The 18,873-nt window shown below is 38.1% G+C and overlaps 1 protein-coding gene and 1 long non-coding RNA gene across 9 annotated transcripts in view; one reads left to right on the top strand and one right to left on the bottom strand.

Annotated features, from left to right (window-relative positions):
• PIEZO2 (piezo type mechanosensitive ion channel component 2) overlaps positions 1 to 18,873 on the top strand; it is a 203,256-nt gene that overhangs the window by 166,710 nt on the left and 17,673 nt on the right. For 2 of the 5 annotated variants that reach the window (XM_079982831.1, XM_079982832.1), the window contains 13 exons: positions 151 to 222; positions 3,167 to 3,270; positions 5,104 to 5,202; positions 7,385 to 7,496; positions 9,646 to 9,711; positions 10,197 to 10,363; positions 11,363 to 11,517; positions 13,143 to 13,313; positions 13,928 to 14,344; positions 15,635 to 15,893; positions 16,014 to 16,196; positions 16,864 to 17,113; positions 17,933 to 18,065. In XM_079982831.1, the coding sequence (XP_079838957.1) occupies positions 151 to 222; positions 3,167 to 3,270; positions 5,104 to 5,202; positions 7,385 to 7,496; positions 9,646 to 9,711; positions 10,197 to 10,363; positions 11,363 to 11,517; positions 13,143 to 13,313; positions 13,928 to 14,344; positions 15,635 to 15,893; positions 16,014 to 16,196; positions 16,864 to 17,113; positions 17,933 to 18,065 (2,188 nt within the window). The remainder of the gene's footprint in view (positions 1 to 150; positions 223 to 3,166; positions 3,271 to 5,103; positions 5,203 to 7,384; positions 7,497 to 9,645; positions 9,712 to 10,196; positions 10,364 to 11,362; positions 11,518 to 13,142; positions 13,314 to 13,927; positions 14,345 to 15,634; positions 15,894 to 16,013; positions 16,197 to 16,863; positions 17,114 to 17,932; positions 18,066 to 18,873) is intronic. The other 3 variants (XM_079982833.1, XM_079982835.1, XM_079982834.1) reach the window with 2 other exon arrangements.
• The window catches only part of LOC307219653, a 45,223-nt gene continuing 29,670 nt past the window's right edge, over positions 3,321 to 18,873 (bottom strand). The window contains exons 1-5 of one of the 4 annotated variants that reach the window (XR_013840484.1): positions 8,989 to 9,504; positions 7,350 to 7,418; positions 5,620 to 5,815; positions 3,963 to 4,058; positions 3,321 to 3,842 (exon numbers count right to left, since the gene is read on the bottom strand). This is a non-coding gene — a long non-coding RNA (uncharacterized lncRNA). Of the gene's footprint in view, positions 3,843 to 3,962; positions 4,059 to 5,619; positions 5,816 to 7,349; positions 7,492 to 8,988; positions 9,505 to 18,873 lie in introns of those variants that run through there. The other 3 variants (XR_013840483.1, XR_013840485.1, XR_013840486.1) reach the window with 3 other exon arrangements.

An 18,873-nucleotide genomic window follows, 5' to 3' on the forward strand; every position in this document is an offset into this window, starting at 1 on the left:
AATAAATGCCTGATTTGTGGTGGTGTTTTTCTTGAGTTTATTAGAATTGGATCAATTCTTACAAAGTGTGGAGCTACTAGAAAAAGAAAATATAAGTAGTAATGTGTTTCTCACTTTCTAAAATTAATTTTTGGACATATTTCATTTTAGGAGAAGCAGACAAAGAGAAAGCCAAGGGCAAAAAAAAGCAGTGGTGGCGGCCTTGGGTTGATCATGCTTCTAGTAGGTTTTTCAATAATTTTTAAAATACATGAATTTAACCCTTATATCCTTGACCAGAATGAAGGCATTCCCGAGACCTGTTTGTTTTATGCATGGTTTTATAATTGTGACTTGATAGTTATATGAATGCAATGGCACACAAGATAAGTAGTGTAAGTGTTGCTATATATTTTAATGGAATTGGTTGAAGTGCAAAGTTAAAATGTCCAAAACATACATATGGTTTTCTGTCTTTCAACCCAGCTTTAAAATACATTTTGCCCTTCCAGCCATATATGTAGTTTCTATGCATGCATATCTATGCATCCGTGTAACTGTAGTATCTATTTGTGCATCTATGCATATGTGTATCTATCCAGCTATGCAGATTTTGAATGTTGATTTCTGTCAAGTCACAAGTAAACTGTGCCTATAGATATACAGTTAAATATTTCTGTTTACAAAGGGCAGGATGAAAATGTAGAGACCTATCCTTTTTTCAAAGTTGCTGAAAGGAAATTAATTATTACTGAAGACAAATTACTTTGTTTTCAGAGGAAATAATTGCAAATAATGTGTTTTGAGGGTATAGCTGTTCAGAATGGACCTGGATATGGTCTCTGTTAATTCTAATTAGTTTTGATGCTACAGAATAATTGTTGAAATTAACATGGTGAGAATGACTCGGAGACTAGCAGGCTCCCAGGTTATCTTTTGCAGTGGATCATTTGAGGCAGAAAACAGAGAATAGCACAATTCCACTGTTTTCTGCAATAATCCACTGTGTGAGACAGACCTGTAGCCATGCAACTTTTGTTAAATTATTCCAATTCTAATTCAGTATTGCCTACTCATTTTACTCTCATTATATGTTTTAGGAAATAGATGCACAGTACCTATTGCAATAATGCACGCACATGTTGTGAACAGCACCATACAGCCAAGCCCTGAAAATGATTGCTACTCACTAGCTCTGTCTTTCTAAAACAATAGTTCAGTTTCAGGACAGTAGCTTGTGTAGTTGAATGAGCCATGTACTTTTTATAGCTCAATGTTGTAATATAGTATTCAAAGTGTCCTGTAGCGTCACATTGACTTCTAAAATGTGTTTTATCTGCATCACTATATTTTACTTCTGTACCTCAGGGCTTCACTTCTTCCAAAGAAGGCATGGGGCTAGAAACATGCTTTCTCACACAGTTGTCTCTACCTGATAGTTTCTAAAATAACAGCAAAAATCAGTGTGGTGAGAAGAAAATAATATTGTGCTTTCCTCCTCATTGTGCTTCCACCATTCTGATTAATCTATTAAACTGATGTGAAGAATTGTTAACTTTCTTCTGGAGGAAGTGTGGGCTGTGGGTGGAGAGGTCTGATCCTCTTGAAAAAATGGCTACTGTTTTCAATTGGTTCATTACTTCACCACCATCCTAATTCATACCTGCAAGGGTGCATTATTGCAGTTTAATCATGCCTCATGCCCTTCATATCTCAGCAATTAAATGTTATATAGGGTTCACTAGTGGTAATGCCAGGGCCTGTTGTTTTGAAAACACCCAAGAAAAAGCATTGATCTGCATTGCTTTCCCCCAGTATAAAGTAACTCTGTCCTGGGAGACACTATTCTGTGAGAGATTATATTAAATAATAAATTTGTATGTTGTGAACTGTCCTGAGATCTACGGATGAAGGGCAGTTTACTACTACTACTAATAATAATAATAATAATAAGAAGGTATTTTAATGGGTTTTTTGCCATTAGTGCTTATACCAGAGCAAATGGAGAGTGTCACTATTAGCTTTAAAGCTTATTTTTTATCATCATTATTTATACTCCACCTTTTCCCCTAATGGGAAGGTTGGTGCCTGAGGTTCAGAACTAGGGCAAGTCATCATCTCAAATAGTGGCAAGTAATATGACCTTCCATCCTGTAACTTTCTCCAGTGCAGGTAAGATAGGGGAGAATTCATAACTCTTACTTTACTCCTGCCTCAAGATAAAGTGCTAATAGGAAAATGGCTTCAGTATATAATTGAGATAAAACAGAGGGTCAGGTATGATTGAACAAGAATGTTATATAATGAGGGTAAAATGTATTGCTGAATGTAATTCTATCTATTGCTAGGTAGGTTTATTATTATAACTATACTAAGGGCTTTTAATTTATTTACAGATATTATGTTAATAGCCTTCTCTGGCAAATGTAATGCTGGCTTTTATGTTATCTTGCTTATTATTTTTCTTTTCATGTCCTTTGTTTCTCTTGTTTGATCAAGTTAGGCCTGTTAGCTTATTTGAAGTTTTTAAAAACTGTGCTTCTGTTCAAGGATATAAGGCCCAGTTCATTCACATCACATCTTGAACATATGGAGGCCTCTGAACTGTTTTAAATCCACAGGGGAAAATCAATGTGTAGTTATGATCATTCATCCGTGCTGTTTCTATTTTCTCTGTTTAAACTTGAAGAATATAGTAAAAGAAAAGCAAATGCTATGGGATGCCTGAACACTTCTAACAGCATTATATTTTGATTTTGATTTTCCTCCAGTGATACAATTTTAAATTTAGCTTACTCCCTGGATACCCAATAGAATTAGGATTTATCAAACTGGCAAAATGGAAACTTTTTTTTCTTTTTAAGAATAATACTGCACATTTTTAGTAATACCTTGCCAACTCTTTTTGCATTCTATCTGTCCAGTTTCTTCTTACAATATTTTTTTCTATTTTCCCTGTGAAAATGTACACTTTTTATTTTTTCATGCCTGCAAACACCAAATGATTTTCCTGCCACAAATTCTCTTTATCTCTTTCTTTCTCTCCACTTCTACCTGTCCTTCATTGAGTCCCACAATCACAGAATGCTTCCATGTATTTTTGTGGTGGCTCGGGATAGAGCTAATGAGGGATCTCCCGGCCTGCTGCAAGAAATAAAAAAAAAACCAAATATTTTATTTTGCTTAGTGGTCAGAAGTGGAGATTATTATTTGTTTGAGACGGACAGTGAAGAAGAGGAAGATGAAGAAAAAGAAGAAGAGGAAGAAGCTCCAAAAAGATCTGCATTCCAGGTACTGTGTTTTGCGTATGCTGTGCATTCCTACAAAGGTATGATAACATGCTAATTTGAACTTGCTTGCTTATACTGTTGTCACATTTCTGCAATGTAAGAATGATACTGGAGATGGATTTTCATTCACTTGCACCTGTAGCATGTTTTTTTTTAAAAAAATAAAGCTTCATATCCTGAACTCTATTTTTCCGATGTTGCATTGGAGACAAGTGAATAAAACATCTTTCCACAGGCATTGCTTGATATTGCTTAGAAGCTTGTCTGTTTTGGAAGTCAACAATCTATTTATTGTAATAAAAACTGTGTTTTATATATAGTGATGCTGTCCCAACAAGTAATTTTTTTTTCAGTGTAATAGTCAAATGGGGGTCATGAGGTAAACAAAAGAAATTTATATCGTAGGTAGAGAAAGGTAAGTATTTAGCTGCATCCGGCAACTTGATTCATGCATGCATATCCTGATTCAGAGTGAAGCATCTTGGTGTTCCTTTAGTTCCTCTGGATTAAGACAATAGAAGTGAATCTGATTTAATGTTATATTATTGTGGGTTTCCTTTCTTCGGAGTGCTGCTATAAATGTGTACACGTAGAAAAACAATGTCACAGTTATTAAGTTCTTTCACAATGATGCAACTACCCGTCAGTAATAATAGCCATGAGTTATATATCAGATTTTTCATCTAAACTCACATAGTATATTGAGCTGTCTGAATCCCTCTGCCTTACAATGAGGTATCTACATGCATGGTGTCGCAATCCAAGATTGCAACTTCATTCTTTATGAGGCTTGTACATAAATGAGCAGAAACATTCTTTTCAAAAGCATACCACCTCAAGTAGCTCCCATACAATGCTGTCATATACAGAAAGTACGGGTTTTACCAAAGTTTTATGTTGAATTATATTCATTTGTTTATATTCATAAGATCTAGGTGCAAAAATACATTTCCACATGAACTTCAGAGACTAGATAGTGGCTGGTTTATCTGCCATGGTAAGCCAAACTGTAGCTTACCAGGCGTATGTGAACATGCTGGCTCCCAGAGAGGAGCTTGCACCCATGTTGCTCCTCCCCAGTCCTTTTAGCTCGGCACAGAAATGTTTGACTTACTGTGTCGTCAAACTCAGGATTGTATTTAAGCTCTCTCCTTTGGGTCTGTAGCCCAAAAAAACTTTTAACTTAGCTGTCATGCTACACCAAACTAAAAAGACAGAGAGGTTTGCACTGAGACCTAGTTTGGCCCAGTGTCATTTGTGAACAAGGTCAATGTCTTCTTTGTTCTACCATAGATGTCAATCTGGTTGTTGCAAATGTGTTGCAAATAAGTTCTGTATTTGGAATCTGAAAATTGTGTCAAGATTTTCTGTTTATGTTGATCTTTCCTGGTGTCTTCTGTTCGGGAATCATTAATTTTAGTCCTTGCGTCAGTGTTTTGTAGCATATACGTTTGTGGTGAAATACATCAATTGATAATCCAAGCAGCAAAATTATTATAAAAATGTTTTTGGTGGCATAAATATTATGTTTTCATAAGAACAGCAGTAGGGGTAGGGATGGGAATCTGTAATTACTACTGTGTCATGTACTAAAAATTAACTTTCACTTAGAATGTGTCTTCTAATAAACATAACTAATTAGTATTTTAACATGCGTAGTTAATAACTGTTATACTAATATTTTATCACTAGTCCACTATTAAGTTGATTATTAACCGTTCACATTCATGAGCCCATGGTAAATTAATGTTTCTAATAGTGTCATGCAATATATTTCTTATAACAATAACAGTTATGTTTTCACTAATTTGTCTTGCTTTGTCCTTCTTTATAGAGAGCTATTGCGAAATTTGCTTCTGCCATTTTAGCCTTGCCAAAGTCTATTATTAAACTGCCCAAAACTATTCTTCAGTATTTAATCAGAGCTGCAAAGGTATTTGATGTTCCATACCATGTAGAATGTGATCTCATCCCATACTATTATGGCATAGGGTATCCCTTTTCTGCATTTTCCCTCTTTATATGAACTTTGTGAGGACTTAATGAGAGTCAAGCATTTGGTATGTATAAGATTTAAAAAACTAAATCATACAAGTTAATATAACTCATTTTAACGGTGATCCCAGAGAGAAAATGCAGACACATCTTGGCATAATCTTGGCATTTCTGCCTAAGCTGTGTTGAGAGGATTCCATGGGTTGCATGCATTTATACCTAGTGGGTCAAATGCTGATCCTGTTTAAATTGCTGAATTGTAAAAAAAGAGAGAGAGAGCAGGATTTCCTCCGGCATTGTAATCTTTCTCAGAAAGCTGGTAAAACCTTAAAATATTACAGCTGAGGATGCTTACCCTTCACACTTCCTGTCCATGTGCATCATCATTCTGGTATGAGTAATCCATTAGTCTGTCTTGGGACTTCCTTTAGTAGTATTTGTGATGCTGTGCATAATGTATACAGTATGTCACTTATGTGCAAGAAGCACTAAAACATTTTGGATTCACTATAACAGTTCAAATCCAATTTGCTTGCTTGTAGGCTTTAGTGCTGAAATACAGAGCAGGAAGAAGTTACTGTACCTTAATGTTTAAATCTAACTGTTGAAAGATAAAAGTAACATTTCTTTTAAACATTTTCATTACTAGTTGCAACTAGTCCTCAAAACTATCTACAGTAACAAATCTCAGAATCAATTGAAGAAATGCTTGGGATTTCTGTAGCAACTGAACTGCACCAGATGCAATGAATATTGATATTCAAAATTATATTTCTCCATATTTGTTTCTACTAGAGCAATGTTTGGCAAAATTTATGAATTTTATTTATTTATTATCAGCTTTTTATTCTGCCCTCACATGAACTCCGTGAATCTCAAACTTTAGCTATTGGTTTGGATTCAAAGAATCATGAGCAGCAAAGCAGCCCATTCTGTTCATTGAATGGTGTTTTCCTGCCTGATCTGCTTCAGTACAGCCCCTACCAGTCCCCAAAAGTCAATTACGAAGATCAGGGAACCCACAGGAATGGTGTGGGTGATGCCACAAAGGCTGCAGATAGGGGAAGAAATCGTCTTGCATCTTGAATCTGACTTACATGAGCAGGTTATCCTGATTGCAAAAGACATCTCTGGATCCAGGCATTAATATATTTTAGTACAGCAATAACAGCTGTATTATGCATTACTTATTACCATAAACCAAGTTAGTGCCTCAAACAGAAAGGAGACAGGCACTCTCCCCACCATCTGTTAGTAACCTCCCATATTCACTGATAAAAAGCAGGTGGCTTAATGTTTTACAGATAATATCTTAATAAAGTACCAAGGTGATTTCTGTACATCAGAACCGCGAGAAATGAATGAAATAAAAGCATTTCCAATAATGGCCCATTCCAGCTTCCCTGAGACAGTTTGTGCATGCTTGTGTTGGTAGTGGTAACGCTTTGAATCTATCTGTTTCTCTCTCCCCTGCCCTTTGCATGTGTATGTTTGCTTGTTCCTTGGCTGTAGCTATTCTTTAATTAATGAAATGCATCAATGATGCAGTGCCAGCAAAACATGGTTTTCATTTTGTGATGAAAATCATACAGACAAAATCACAACATCTTTTGTCTCAAACTGCTATCATACAGTACATTTTTTGTTCTTTTCAGCCATATCTTTGGGTGTTGGGGGAAAATGCACAATATTTGACAGTATAGCATTATGAATTCTCATGTGTTCCTACTTTAAAAGATGCCATCAACCAATTTGCTAAGAGAGAGTGAAACATTTTACAAACAGTGGATAAAGTCTAATGCTCTTATTGTATTGGAATACTGATTATTATTTGAGGCTAGTTGCAGGAAATGGTTCATATGTAAATTATATTTGCATTTCCAGAGTTCAGAACATAGCTTTTATGGATTCATATGAAACTCACATGAATCCATCGTTCTGTTCAAATGTTTTAGTTTGTTTAGCAAACAAAAATAGCACAAAAAAATCTCAAACTTTCATTGAAATGTTTGGATAGCAATTTTTGCTTAAACTCACAAACCTACATTTTTTCATCAAATATATACTGCATTCCTATTTACTTACTGAGGAGCTTGGAATAAATTGGTTTTTCCCTCCAGTTTGTTTATCAGGCCTGGATTACTGATCCTAAAACTGCCCTCCGACAGAGGCGCAAAGAGAAAAAAAAGTTTGGGAAAGAAAGGAGGCAAAGGCGGAAAGGATCTGGGGAAGGTATGTATGCATCTGTAATTTTGTCAGTTATTTCTTGTAAACACAAATCTTTCCTCTGTTTATTGGGTGAAGGGACCACAGCTCAGTGATTCAGCTACATGCCTTGCATGGGGAAGGTCCCAGGTAAATTCCGTAACATCAGCAGTAACAAAAGAACCAGATAGTGGGTAATGGAAAAGACCTCTATCTGAGTAGCCATATTAACACAACAATTACCCTTTCACATGTGGCAGGAGAAAGGAGATAGAGATTTATTTTTACCTAGTTCCTCCTTGCTGGCTTACTACTATAGGCAGATATAATAGGCAAAACATTGGTCCAGTTCAGACGCAATCATTTCAGTTCATCAAACCATGCTTTCTTGGACCAGGAACAAGCTTGCATACTCTCTCTTCGCTTAACTCAGTACCTCCTAATTTGTTGAACCATAGTTTCACCTGAAGTCCAAACGAAAAATCTTGTTCGAGTTACTGCTACAAACCAGGACATCAAAGTGGAGATATTAGGGATGAGATGCACCTCACATGACCCTTCAGTGCGAGCTCTGCATGAGGGTTCCCATTTCCAGAAAAGGACTTCTTCCCCTGCACCAATGGAGTCTTGATGACCATTTCTAAAGACCACAGAGACTGTTGCTAACGCCAGCCTCTTAGGTAGCCCCGGTCAAATACTCCCACAACAGCTACTATGGGCAATCTGCCCTCTGAACTCCGAAACTGCTCTGGTTGCACTTCTGGCTGCTTGGACAGTTTAGTCAACTTTAAAAACTTGCTTGTGTAACTTTCTTCTGGTAAGACCTTTACACAGGGCAGCCTCTCCTACTAACTCAATCACCAGGCAAGTATGAATAAGGCTGGTTAGCACAGACATATAAAGGCTATAAAATGAGAATTCCCTGGATGTCAATATCCAGATTTGGGGCAAGTACTCTTTTGTGAGAGAGCCCCAGCAGAGATTTAAAATCACAAAATATTCAGCAAGGTAAAGCATGGAAATATAGGCTGTTAAACCTTTAAAATATGCCCTTCTAGGTGCCTTCCAAACTTCCCATTTTCCCTTAGCATAGAAAAAGACCACACATTTGGTAAGCAAAAAATTGTTTACTTACAAACTCTCCAAAGGTCACATTCATATGCTTTTTCCATACAACAATCAGAAAACACAGGCAGTGAAACTTGACTTAGTTACAGGGGGTGAAAGTTCCTAAATTATTTATATAGGAACACAAGAAAGGCATGTTAGAAACATGTGGCTCAGCTGCAGCAACTAGCTCAGCCAGTTTAGCCTTTTTACATGCTGAGCTTCTTAGGTAATCTGAGGTACAATAATGGGCTAGATTAACTTTCTTCCAAAGTAAGGGGGAGTGACATAGCTAAGCCTAGCAGGGAAGCTTACTCTATGGCATCAACCCCTTCATGAATTAATTAATCTTAAGCATATTGGTTATATGAGTTTGGTTATCACACAAATAACAAAGTATTAATATTCAGACCTCAGCTTTCCACTCATTTTTCCCCAGTCTTTTCCTCATACTTCCTTCACCCATTATCTCTTCAACTTCACAACCGACCATTTTCAACTCTCTTCCTGACAGTTAATTCCCCAATGACAAGAATCGCCACACAGAGTCTGCTGTCCCACACAAATCACAATGAATTAACCTGACCCAGGTCCCGCCTAATAAATTCTGGAAGTTACAATCTCTCTCCTTCACAGTCACCAAACAGCTACTGCTAAATGTGCTTGTAGCATAGTAACAGGACAAGGCTTCAGGCCTTGACAGTTACAAAGAAATCACAGAATATTTTTTCCCCTTCAAACACAATTACTGTTGCAGGGAAAGATACAGTGGAGGGTGACAGGAAAATGGGTTATTTTTAATTTGGGAAGGAGAGAGGTGGGAAAGAATAAATCCAAATGCTAGTTGGCCAAACAATATTAAGGTGCTGAAGGCCACATCATTGTCTCAGTTAAAGCAGAATAAAATCACTCGGGCTATATCTCCAGTTAATTTGAATATAATTATTAGAGAACACTGTAGAATTTGAGGTTACTAAGCTGCAGCTCACTATATATTTCTATAATTTTTGGTTGAATAATTCAGATCTGTGAAAAACCTTTGCTCATTTCTTTAATATTGATTTGTCAGTTGGTATAGATGTGGAGTGTGAAGAAAGAGAGGAACCTGTCAAAAAGAAGTCCTCAGACGGACCCGGTAAGCAAAGATGCAAGAAAGGTATTCTTTTATTTTCTGATTAGACAGTACAACAGTGTGTTAAATCAAGGCAAGCCAACAAATCCTATGTCTGGTGTGCTGTATAATTTCTTTACAATTATATATCAACATTCACCACTCTCCTAGCACAAGTGATACTATTAAAGCCGGAAAGATTCAGAGGTCAGCAAACAATTACACTGACTGGTAATGAAACAGAATAATTCTGGTTCAAATGATTGGCTAATAATTTGGCTCCTTAAACTAGAAATGCCAAAAAAGTGCTATCTTGTATAAGTCTACTCAAAAGAAAGTTATAGGAAGGTCAACGGAGCTTACTTTCAGGTAATTGAATAGAGGTAGCAGTCAGAGAGGAACAATGATTCCTTAGGGGCTAGATTTTCTTCATTCATTCAAAAATATTTGTTACTGTGGTGGTTGCTTATGTACTAAATCTCTTTTTTTTTCTTGTTTCCTGCCCCCAGATAACATTATCAAAAGAATATATAATATTTTGAAGTTTACCTGGGTTCTGTTTCTGGCAACAATAGACAGTTTTACAGCTTGGCTCAATTCGATTTCAAGAGAGCACATTGATATTTCCACTGTGCTAAGAATCGAGAGGTGCATGCTTACTAGAGAAATCAAAAAGGTAATAGGACATGCTCATATCATGTAGTTGATGCCATTAGGAAGGCTTGGAATTCAGGCCCACCTTGGCCAAACCATTGTTTCTAGATATTTGTCAGGAGTCAGAGTCAGGTGTAGATCAGCAATTAAAAAACCACTGGTGTCAGTGAAGTTAACTCTTTATTCAAGAAACCAAAACAGCACAGGACTAGCAATCCCAGCCACTCTTCCCAGTAGGTCTTGCCCCAATGAGGCAGTTGTGAGGACTGAAGGTTCCCACCTCCCCACAGCTGCCTAAGTGTTCTCCAAGGTGTGTTTTGTCAAGCAATCAGATACTGCATCTGCACACAACCCATCTCTACTCTGCTCATTACATTTCTCTGTGTGTTCTGGGAGAGTGGGGGAGGGAGAGGGGAGCTGGTAGCAGCAGGAGAGGGAGACTCCCTGGATTCTTCAGCAGCCTGCCTCATCTGTCTCCTGGCCCCGCTCCTCTCCAGCCTCTAAATCAGGACTGCTCCCTGCCATAGCCTCGTCCTGCTCACCTAAACTCTGTTGCCTCTTCAGCTTCTGACACCTCCTCCTCCCAGTCTGCTCCCTCTTCTCCCTCTGACCGCATCATCATCATCCCACCACCTGGCTCAGTCTCCTTTCCCTGGGGGGTTCCCCAGCTGGTGCCTCCCACCATTCCTATGCATCCAGCCAATCCTTGACAATATTTGTAGGAGCAGGTTTAGAATTTAGCAACCGTGGTTTTTCCTTATTTCTAAATGTTTTGGGCGCATGATGAATATTAACAAAGATCTGCTAATTTTAGCTTATTGCTATAATTGAGGATGGAAGAAACCTAATGAATAGCCTGGCAAGGGAGAAAGAATGAAACATTTCTATGGTATAGTTCTGAGACTCCTCAATTTTTGATATGCTGCACAATTCTCACTAGTTTGCACCAGATAATCACCAGATCTCAAAGATTGTTGGCAGACCCTACTTAGACTTCTAAATTCTATCCCTTCCTTTTTAGGGGAATGTTCCAACTCGAGAGAGCATCCATATGTATTATCAGAACCATATAATGAAACTTTCTAGGGAATCAGGATTGGATGAAATTTATGAACCTGGACAGGCTGAGAGGACAGAAAGTCTAGAATCAGCAGTATCTCGTGACAGCGAATCCAGGTATTTTGTTTAAAATAAGCAGTAATTCAACCAATGCATATAGGATGATATCCAACATTATTCAGATGGAGGGCCAATGGATTTCCTATTCTTCTGTGCCTCCCACCCCATTCCCAAGTCTGCGCCAGACGGTCCGACCAGATTTTGGAAGAGCACAGAGATAGCATGGTGGGTAGAGAGGAGAGAAAGAAGAAGTCCTGTTTTTCTAAAAGAAGTCTGACCTAGTGGGAGGCCACAAGTAACTTATCTTCTATGGGTGATAATATGTGACAAGGGTAGTATAAGCAGCACCTCTGTTTGAGCTATTTGTTTTCCTCATGTTTAAGATTTATGAAAGCAGAAAAACTGTTGCACATCATCCACATTTTTTTAACAGTAGACCCATTTAAATTAAGGGACCTAACTTTGTCATGTTTATTAATTTCACTGCGTCTACTCTGAGTAAAACATAGTTGACTGCCACTCCAGGGGTTTTTCAGAAATCATACATATAGTAAGAAGCTGCACATTGGTTTACATATTTTGAAAATAAGAAAACTTTTTAAGTAAAAGTAAAAAGGCTTGCATTTTGTTTAATGAATAAAATTAACATTTGTGTACTAACCTATACAGACTGGATTTCTCTGAAAGCAGATTGATTGATTAATAAATAACAGGTCTTGTAGATCTTGTGGGAAGAAGTTTGCCTCCTAGTTATAATAACAAAACAGTGCCAAAACAGCCATCTTTAACCAAACGGAAACTGTCTAGTCTGTCAGACAAAAGGCAGACCTTTCCTAAAGTTACAACACCCAATACCCATTGTATCCAAGAAGCATTTGAGAGTCTGACAGTGCAGTCCTAAGCAGGTTTACTCACAAGCACATTTCTCTTGAGTTAGTGATTGGCTTATGAGTATGGATTTTTTCTAATTCCCATCTCACACGTTGAATCTTGACAAGAAGCATGTTCTGCTAAAGATAAGAACAATCCTCATATGTGCTGGAACATAAAATATGCATATATACTCCAGGTTTCCTGAAGTGGCCATTACATTAACAGTTATATACAACAATGCATATAACTGCATAAAAATATTTATACAATTACGTTGCAGAAATGCTGAACTACATTGGGCTATTATACATATTATACATATAATATACATATTTATTCCAATTTTCATATAATTAGCCGAGCTTCTTTAAAAATAATAGTACACAAGCCAGTTAGACGCAAGAAATTCCAGCAAAGCTTCGTAGCGTTGTGACCCTAAAATTCTGGGTATAAATCTGTTTCAAACTCAGTTGTTCCTCTGAGATACTCCCTAGCAAATGAATTTAGGATTGCAACCTGAGCCACTCTATGTGATTTTGCAGGCTGTAACCTGTAACTGTGTGACAAAATGGCTGAAAGCCCTATGCCTTCACACCATGGTTTCCCATTTAACTACTATTGATTCTGTGTGACTATCAAAAACTTTGCATTGCATAAAAACCAGTGCATACTGGTAGCTCAGAATCTCCACTCAAAACCTTGTCTATGTGTCTCTGTATACTGCATGGCTAGCCTGCATGGTTACTATTGGACCACTTCAGGATGCTGTTGGTATATAACACTGTTTTTGTAACTGTTTGCACTGCTAGCTGCTGCACTGAAGCAACCACACTGTTGTTGTCAAGGCAGTCAACCCTTGATGATTTAGATGGACCAGACCCTATTCCTAAAACAAGTGAGCGTGCGCGTCCTAGGCTTCGTAAAATGTACAGCATGGATATGTCCTCCTCATCTGCTGACAGTGGCAGTATGGTGTCAAGGTGCTTAACCCATGCATGCTTTGTTCATTCATTTACCCTGACCATTGTAAATTTTGGCACTGTGGATTTTGCCAGCGCAGGTGTGTTTTGTGTGTGTTTTGTATATGTAAGTGTGCATGAGTACTTAATAGAAGCATATTTGTCTTGTTTAGGCTCATACCAATATTTCTAATGGGGGGGCTTTCTGTCTTTTTAATAGCCCCCATTTGATCCTTATACTTTTGGTCTCAAGTTTCTAAATTAGATACCTATTTATTGATCCGTTCATTTTAGCTGAGAGCTTAGAATGCTGCCTTCAGCTCCTGGTTCAGATAGAATCCTGGTTAGCCTTAGCCACAGCAGCTAATATCATTGCTGGCCAAAAAATACCACACACACAAAAATCAAAAACCATAGGTAAGGCAGAAAGAGGCAATTAATTCTTAAGAGGAGAAAAGATGGGGAGGATATGACACATAACGCCATGGCCTGTTCCCAGTCTTTTAACTGTGGTTGAGTTTGTCTTTACTGGCTTAACATTGAAATTTAGCATAGAACATACCTTGAACACGTCAGTGTTTCATTTGTGAAATAAGAAATTGACAAAATAATATTGTTCCCCCTGTTCTTGACAGTGAGGCTACCCAAATCACCATGCTGTATTCTCGTCAGGGGACAGCAGAAACTATTGAAGAAGTTGAAGGGGAGGAGCACGAAGAAGGAGGAGAAGAAGAAGAAGAAGAGGGGGTAGATGCTGCATCAAGGCAGGAGCATGACATGGAAGTTTATTGCATAGATTCTGAAGGAGCTGCATATACTTCTGATACAGATATACCATCCTATTCTGGTTTGGATGGCATTGCTGAACCCCCTCCTTCCTACAGCAAGGCTGTGAGCTTGGAGCTTTTCCCCTTAGATAGTTCCCAAGATGGTTCCTCTGTAAAAAACCATATGATGGTGAGCCCAGATGAAAATCAGTCTGACAAACCAGAAGATTCTATACTTCCTCCTTTGACACATGAGCTTACTGCAAGTGAACTACTTCTAAACAAGTAAGAATCATAAAATAATTTCCCCACAGGCATGTAAAATAATATGAATTCATTATGTTACAAAAAATTATATTGTAATGATGCTCAAGTTATTTAAGTGAATTGTAGTAAATTCACTGATCACCAGATCATTCTGATTACATTAGTTTTGTGCTGCTTCATGTGATGAATTCAGTTTATGGCACTTGTACCCTGGCCTTCCTTTCAGGAGATTACAGTAGCAGGGATGTGGTATTCAGTAGTCTCTCACTGGGGCACTGGCCATGGCTAGACCTGCTTACCTTCAAAAATAGAACTATGTCATGTGCTTTCAGATGAAGAAACTTTTGATAACATTTCCTTTACTTTTCACGAATGTAAGACAGAATTAGACTGATTTGCAACGGGGTGCAATGATTTTGCATACCATGAACATTGATCAATAACTTCGTTAGAATTATTTACTGGGGGGTGGTCATTTGCACATCGCAAAATTGTTAAATGAAAGGCACAGTGATGGCCACACATGTGTTTCACCATATGTGCTTATGGTGTATACCTGATGGGAAATTGTGGCTAATTATGACATTCTATGACAAGTACGCACCCCAAGAAACACAGTCAAAATAATATCTGAAGAAGTGTGCATGCACACGAAAGCTTATACCCAGAACAAACTTAGTTGGTCTCTAACGTGCTACTGGACAATTTTTTATTTATTTCAACTGCATCAGACCAACACAGTTACCTACCTGACCCAAGAAACAGATTGCATTTTAAAGAAAAAAACTGATTTGAAACTCTTTATATGCAAATATTCTAACTTTGGAAAAGGCCTGGATTCTGAACCTGATTTCTCAAAATATTTGGGTGACATTCTGAAACTTACGTTACATGTGCCTATGGGTTTCTGTACCAGGATATATTTTGTTTCCGTTGAAACACCCCACCCCACTGAGAAATAACACCTTCTTTTGAAATAAATGTGTGGTTAATGAAACTCTATGCCTGACTTTTGATAGCCTGCACTTCAGTTGCAAAGCAGGGCTCATGAGGTGTCTGGCCTTATGAAATCTCTGAGGGCCAAATACAGGGGCTCCATTGGAGGGCTGCATTCAGCCTCCCAGGGCTGAGGTTCCTCACATCTCTCGTGTGGCTGGTAAAGAAAAACATCTAAAGCTGGGTATTGGAAACTTGTTTGCATGGTTCTTTGTTAAGTAGAAATACATTATTTGTTGTTACTTACAGATTATTCTGCAGTATTTAAAATATTGGCACATCAAGTTATGTGATCTAACTTTGTCCCCACAGAATGTTTCAAGATGAGGAACTGGATGAATCAGAAAAATTCTACTCTACTCAGCCTCGGTTTTTGCTGCTAATTTATGCTTTGTATAATACCCTTGTGGCTCGTTCAGAAATGGTGTGTTTTTTTGTAATTATTCTTAATCACATGATCTCGGCCTCCATGATTACCCTTGTGCTTCCTATTCTTATATTCCTTTGGGCCATGCTTTCCGTCCCGAGGCCTAGCAAACGTTTTTGGATGACAGCTATAGTGTACACTGAGGTATGTTGATATTCTAATGATAATTTCTCATTTTTATGGAATGTTACCAAATTTTCAGTGATTAACATGAAGCTATTTTTCATCTTTCTCTTTTTTCTTTTTTCTTTTTTTTTTGCACAGGTAACAATTGTTATAAAATATTTTTTCCAGTTTGGCTTCTTTCCTTGGAATAAGCAACTAGAACTAAACAAGGACAAGCCTTACCATCCTCCCAATATTATTGGTGTTGAGAAGAAAGAGGGTTATGTTCACTATGACCTCGTTCAACTACTTGCTTTGTTTTTTCATCGATCCATTTTAAAGGTATTTTGGAATTTAAAAATGTATTTCATTGTTTTTAACTTTAGATTTTTATATAGAAGGATGTGGCTGACTTCCCATCATATCTGAATTGCGGTTTCCAAATTATAAATATTAAGAGTCGTGGAGTCACTTCTTAGGCTAAATGAAATGTTTTCACTGCAACATTTCATCAGATCTGAATATGATTAGTTAGCTGTCTTAATTTCTGATTTAAAGTTATAGCATGGATTGCTTATAAGCTTTTGTGAGCAAATAGCTCCACAGGAACATCTGTTTGTGGCCTTAAACCAACTCGAAAGAACCAAGACTTTAAAACTGATCTTTGTCAACCAGAGTTTGGCCCTAAAACTTGTTTACAATTCTGTTGCATGCCTTTTCAACCATAACTAGCTTCACAAATCTTGATTAGGGCTGTGGTATTGAAGAATGCCTGAACTAAAGCTCCTCATTTTAGAAGTTAAGTAATGAACCAGCACACAAAGTTAAAATTAAGTATTTCAGTAGCTTTATTCTTTAAATATGGTGCACAAGAGGTTAGGTGACTTGAAGATAAGAATGTATACCATTAGCATGTGTATTTTATAAAGAGAAGGAATCCCAACAATAGCCAATTTTAAAATATAATATAATTTTAAATATAATTGCTTAACTTTATATATTTTTTTAGTGTCATGGATTGTGGGATGAAGATGATGGACGAGACAACTGCAGCAGTAAAGGCGACTCTGATGATGAGTCAGTTGAGTCGGACAGGAGAGGTTCTGCTGGCTCTTTGACATCAGTCAATTTGGCAGCATCTGTTGAATCCATACATGTTCATTTCCCAGAGCAGCAGACTGCCATCCGTAGGAAAAGTTCAAGTAGTGGCTCACAGCTCTCTCACAGATCCAGCTTCTCCTCACACCGTTCAAAAAGAGGTATGCATTTGGTCCACGACCGAGACTCTAAATGTGGCATTACACGTTGTACTTGCTTAGTCATTGATTTCTTGCCAGTGGCAGGAAACACCTTCTACTCTGAAGCAGCCACAGGGGAGACAGGAGAAGGAGACAGGGCAAGGCAAGCCAAGCCAAGCCAAGCAGAGAAGGCAAGTGAGGATACTTTAAATTAAAGGCTAGAACAAGTGAGAGAGGCTGCAGTGGGGGGAAAGCACACTGAGGCAAGAGACAAGTGGAGAGAGATGAGGAGGTTGGCCAGAAGGTGCAGGAGAAAAAACGGAAGGACTACCAAGCTGCACAAGTGGGAGGGGAAAATGGGGCAGCTGGAAGACTCACAGAGGAAAAGAAAACTCACAAATATTGGAGGGAAAGATGTATGAACTGGACCAAGGATGAGAAATAATGGGAACTTAAGAAATACGTGACTGTTTGGATGAAGGCAGGAGTGAATTAAACTATGGGAACTAAGATGGAGATGTTACCCAACTTGATGACTTCTACAGGCAATGGGAAACTACCTTTCAGATAAGTATCAATGGAGCTTTTTAGATCCTGCTTGTTCTTGCCCACCATTGTTTCAGCATGCCACAGTCTTCAAAGATAAGACATCACAAGGAACTGTGGTTTATTTAAAATCAGGATTTGATCTCCTCCTTACAGGTACAAAGGAGGAGATGGATTACATCTGAATCATGCCAAAACTCTGTGAATTGCTTAGTACTTACCATAATCCAGGGTAAACGGAGGTTTAAGATTGATGTATCACTTTGTAATTTCTCCCCCCAACTGTTTTCTCAGGAAGTACCAGCACACGGAACAGCAGTCAAAAAGGAAGCAGTGTGCTGAGCATAAAACAAAAATCAAGAAAAGAACTTCTCATGGACAAGCTGCGGGAACAACTTATCATAGCTAAGGCATTTACCATTAAAAAGTGAGCAATTAAAGTTTGTATCAGTTTAAATGAAATCAGGAATTGATTCTGCAGTGCTCTGTGGAGGATTTTTAGAAGATTGCAATTCCATAAAAGGCTAATATCTGAAGGTTTAGTAACAAAGCACTATTCAGTCTTGAGGCTCCAAGTAACAGTTTTACCAGTTACTGATTCTCTCTTTGTCTTCATATTCTCCCACATTGTGTCTTTGTCCTTTTTCACTTGTCCTAAATGTTCTAGAGCAGGAGAGGGGAACCTTTTTCAGCTTGAGGGCCACAGTCTCTTCTGAGCAACTTTCCAAGGGCCACATGTCAGCAGTGGGAAAGACCAGAAACAATATTTGGCAGAGCAAAACAATGGACTTTCTACAGACACATACACTCTGTTCGTCATCTGAACAATCAAACTGCATTATAAAAGTTCAAGGACATATCCAAGTCAATCGAAAACACTCAATGAGGGTGTGAAGTACAATGGCTGAGGGGTGTGGCCTAGGGGAGAATACCAAGGGCCAGAGAGAGAGAGGCCTGAGTCGTTATCTGCATTCTCTACACCTAGGAATGGGCAAGAGTGCAATGCAAGCCAGACCTTCAGGCTCACTTGGTTTTGTCAAGTTACAGGGAACCAGGCAGAGGGCCTTCTCGGTAGTGGCGCCCTCCCTGTGGAACGCCCTCCCACCAGATGTCAAAGAGAACAACTACTACCAGATTTTCAGAAGACATCTGAAGGCAGCCCTGTTTAGGGAAGCTTTTAATGTTTGATATATTACAGTATTTTAATATTTTTTTGGAAGCCGCCCAGAGTGGCT

This window comes from Podarcis cretensis (genome assembly GCF_951804945.1).
Source record: "Podarcis cretensis genome assembly, chromosome: 7".
NCBI lineage: Eukaryota > Metazoa > Chordata > Lepidosauria > Squamata > Lacertidae > Podarcis > Podarcis cretensis.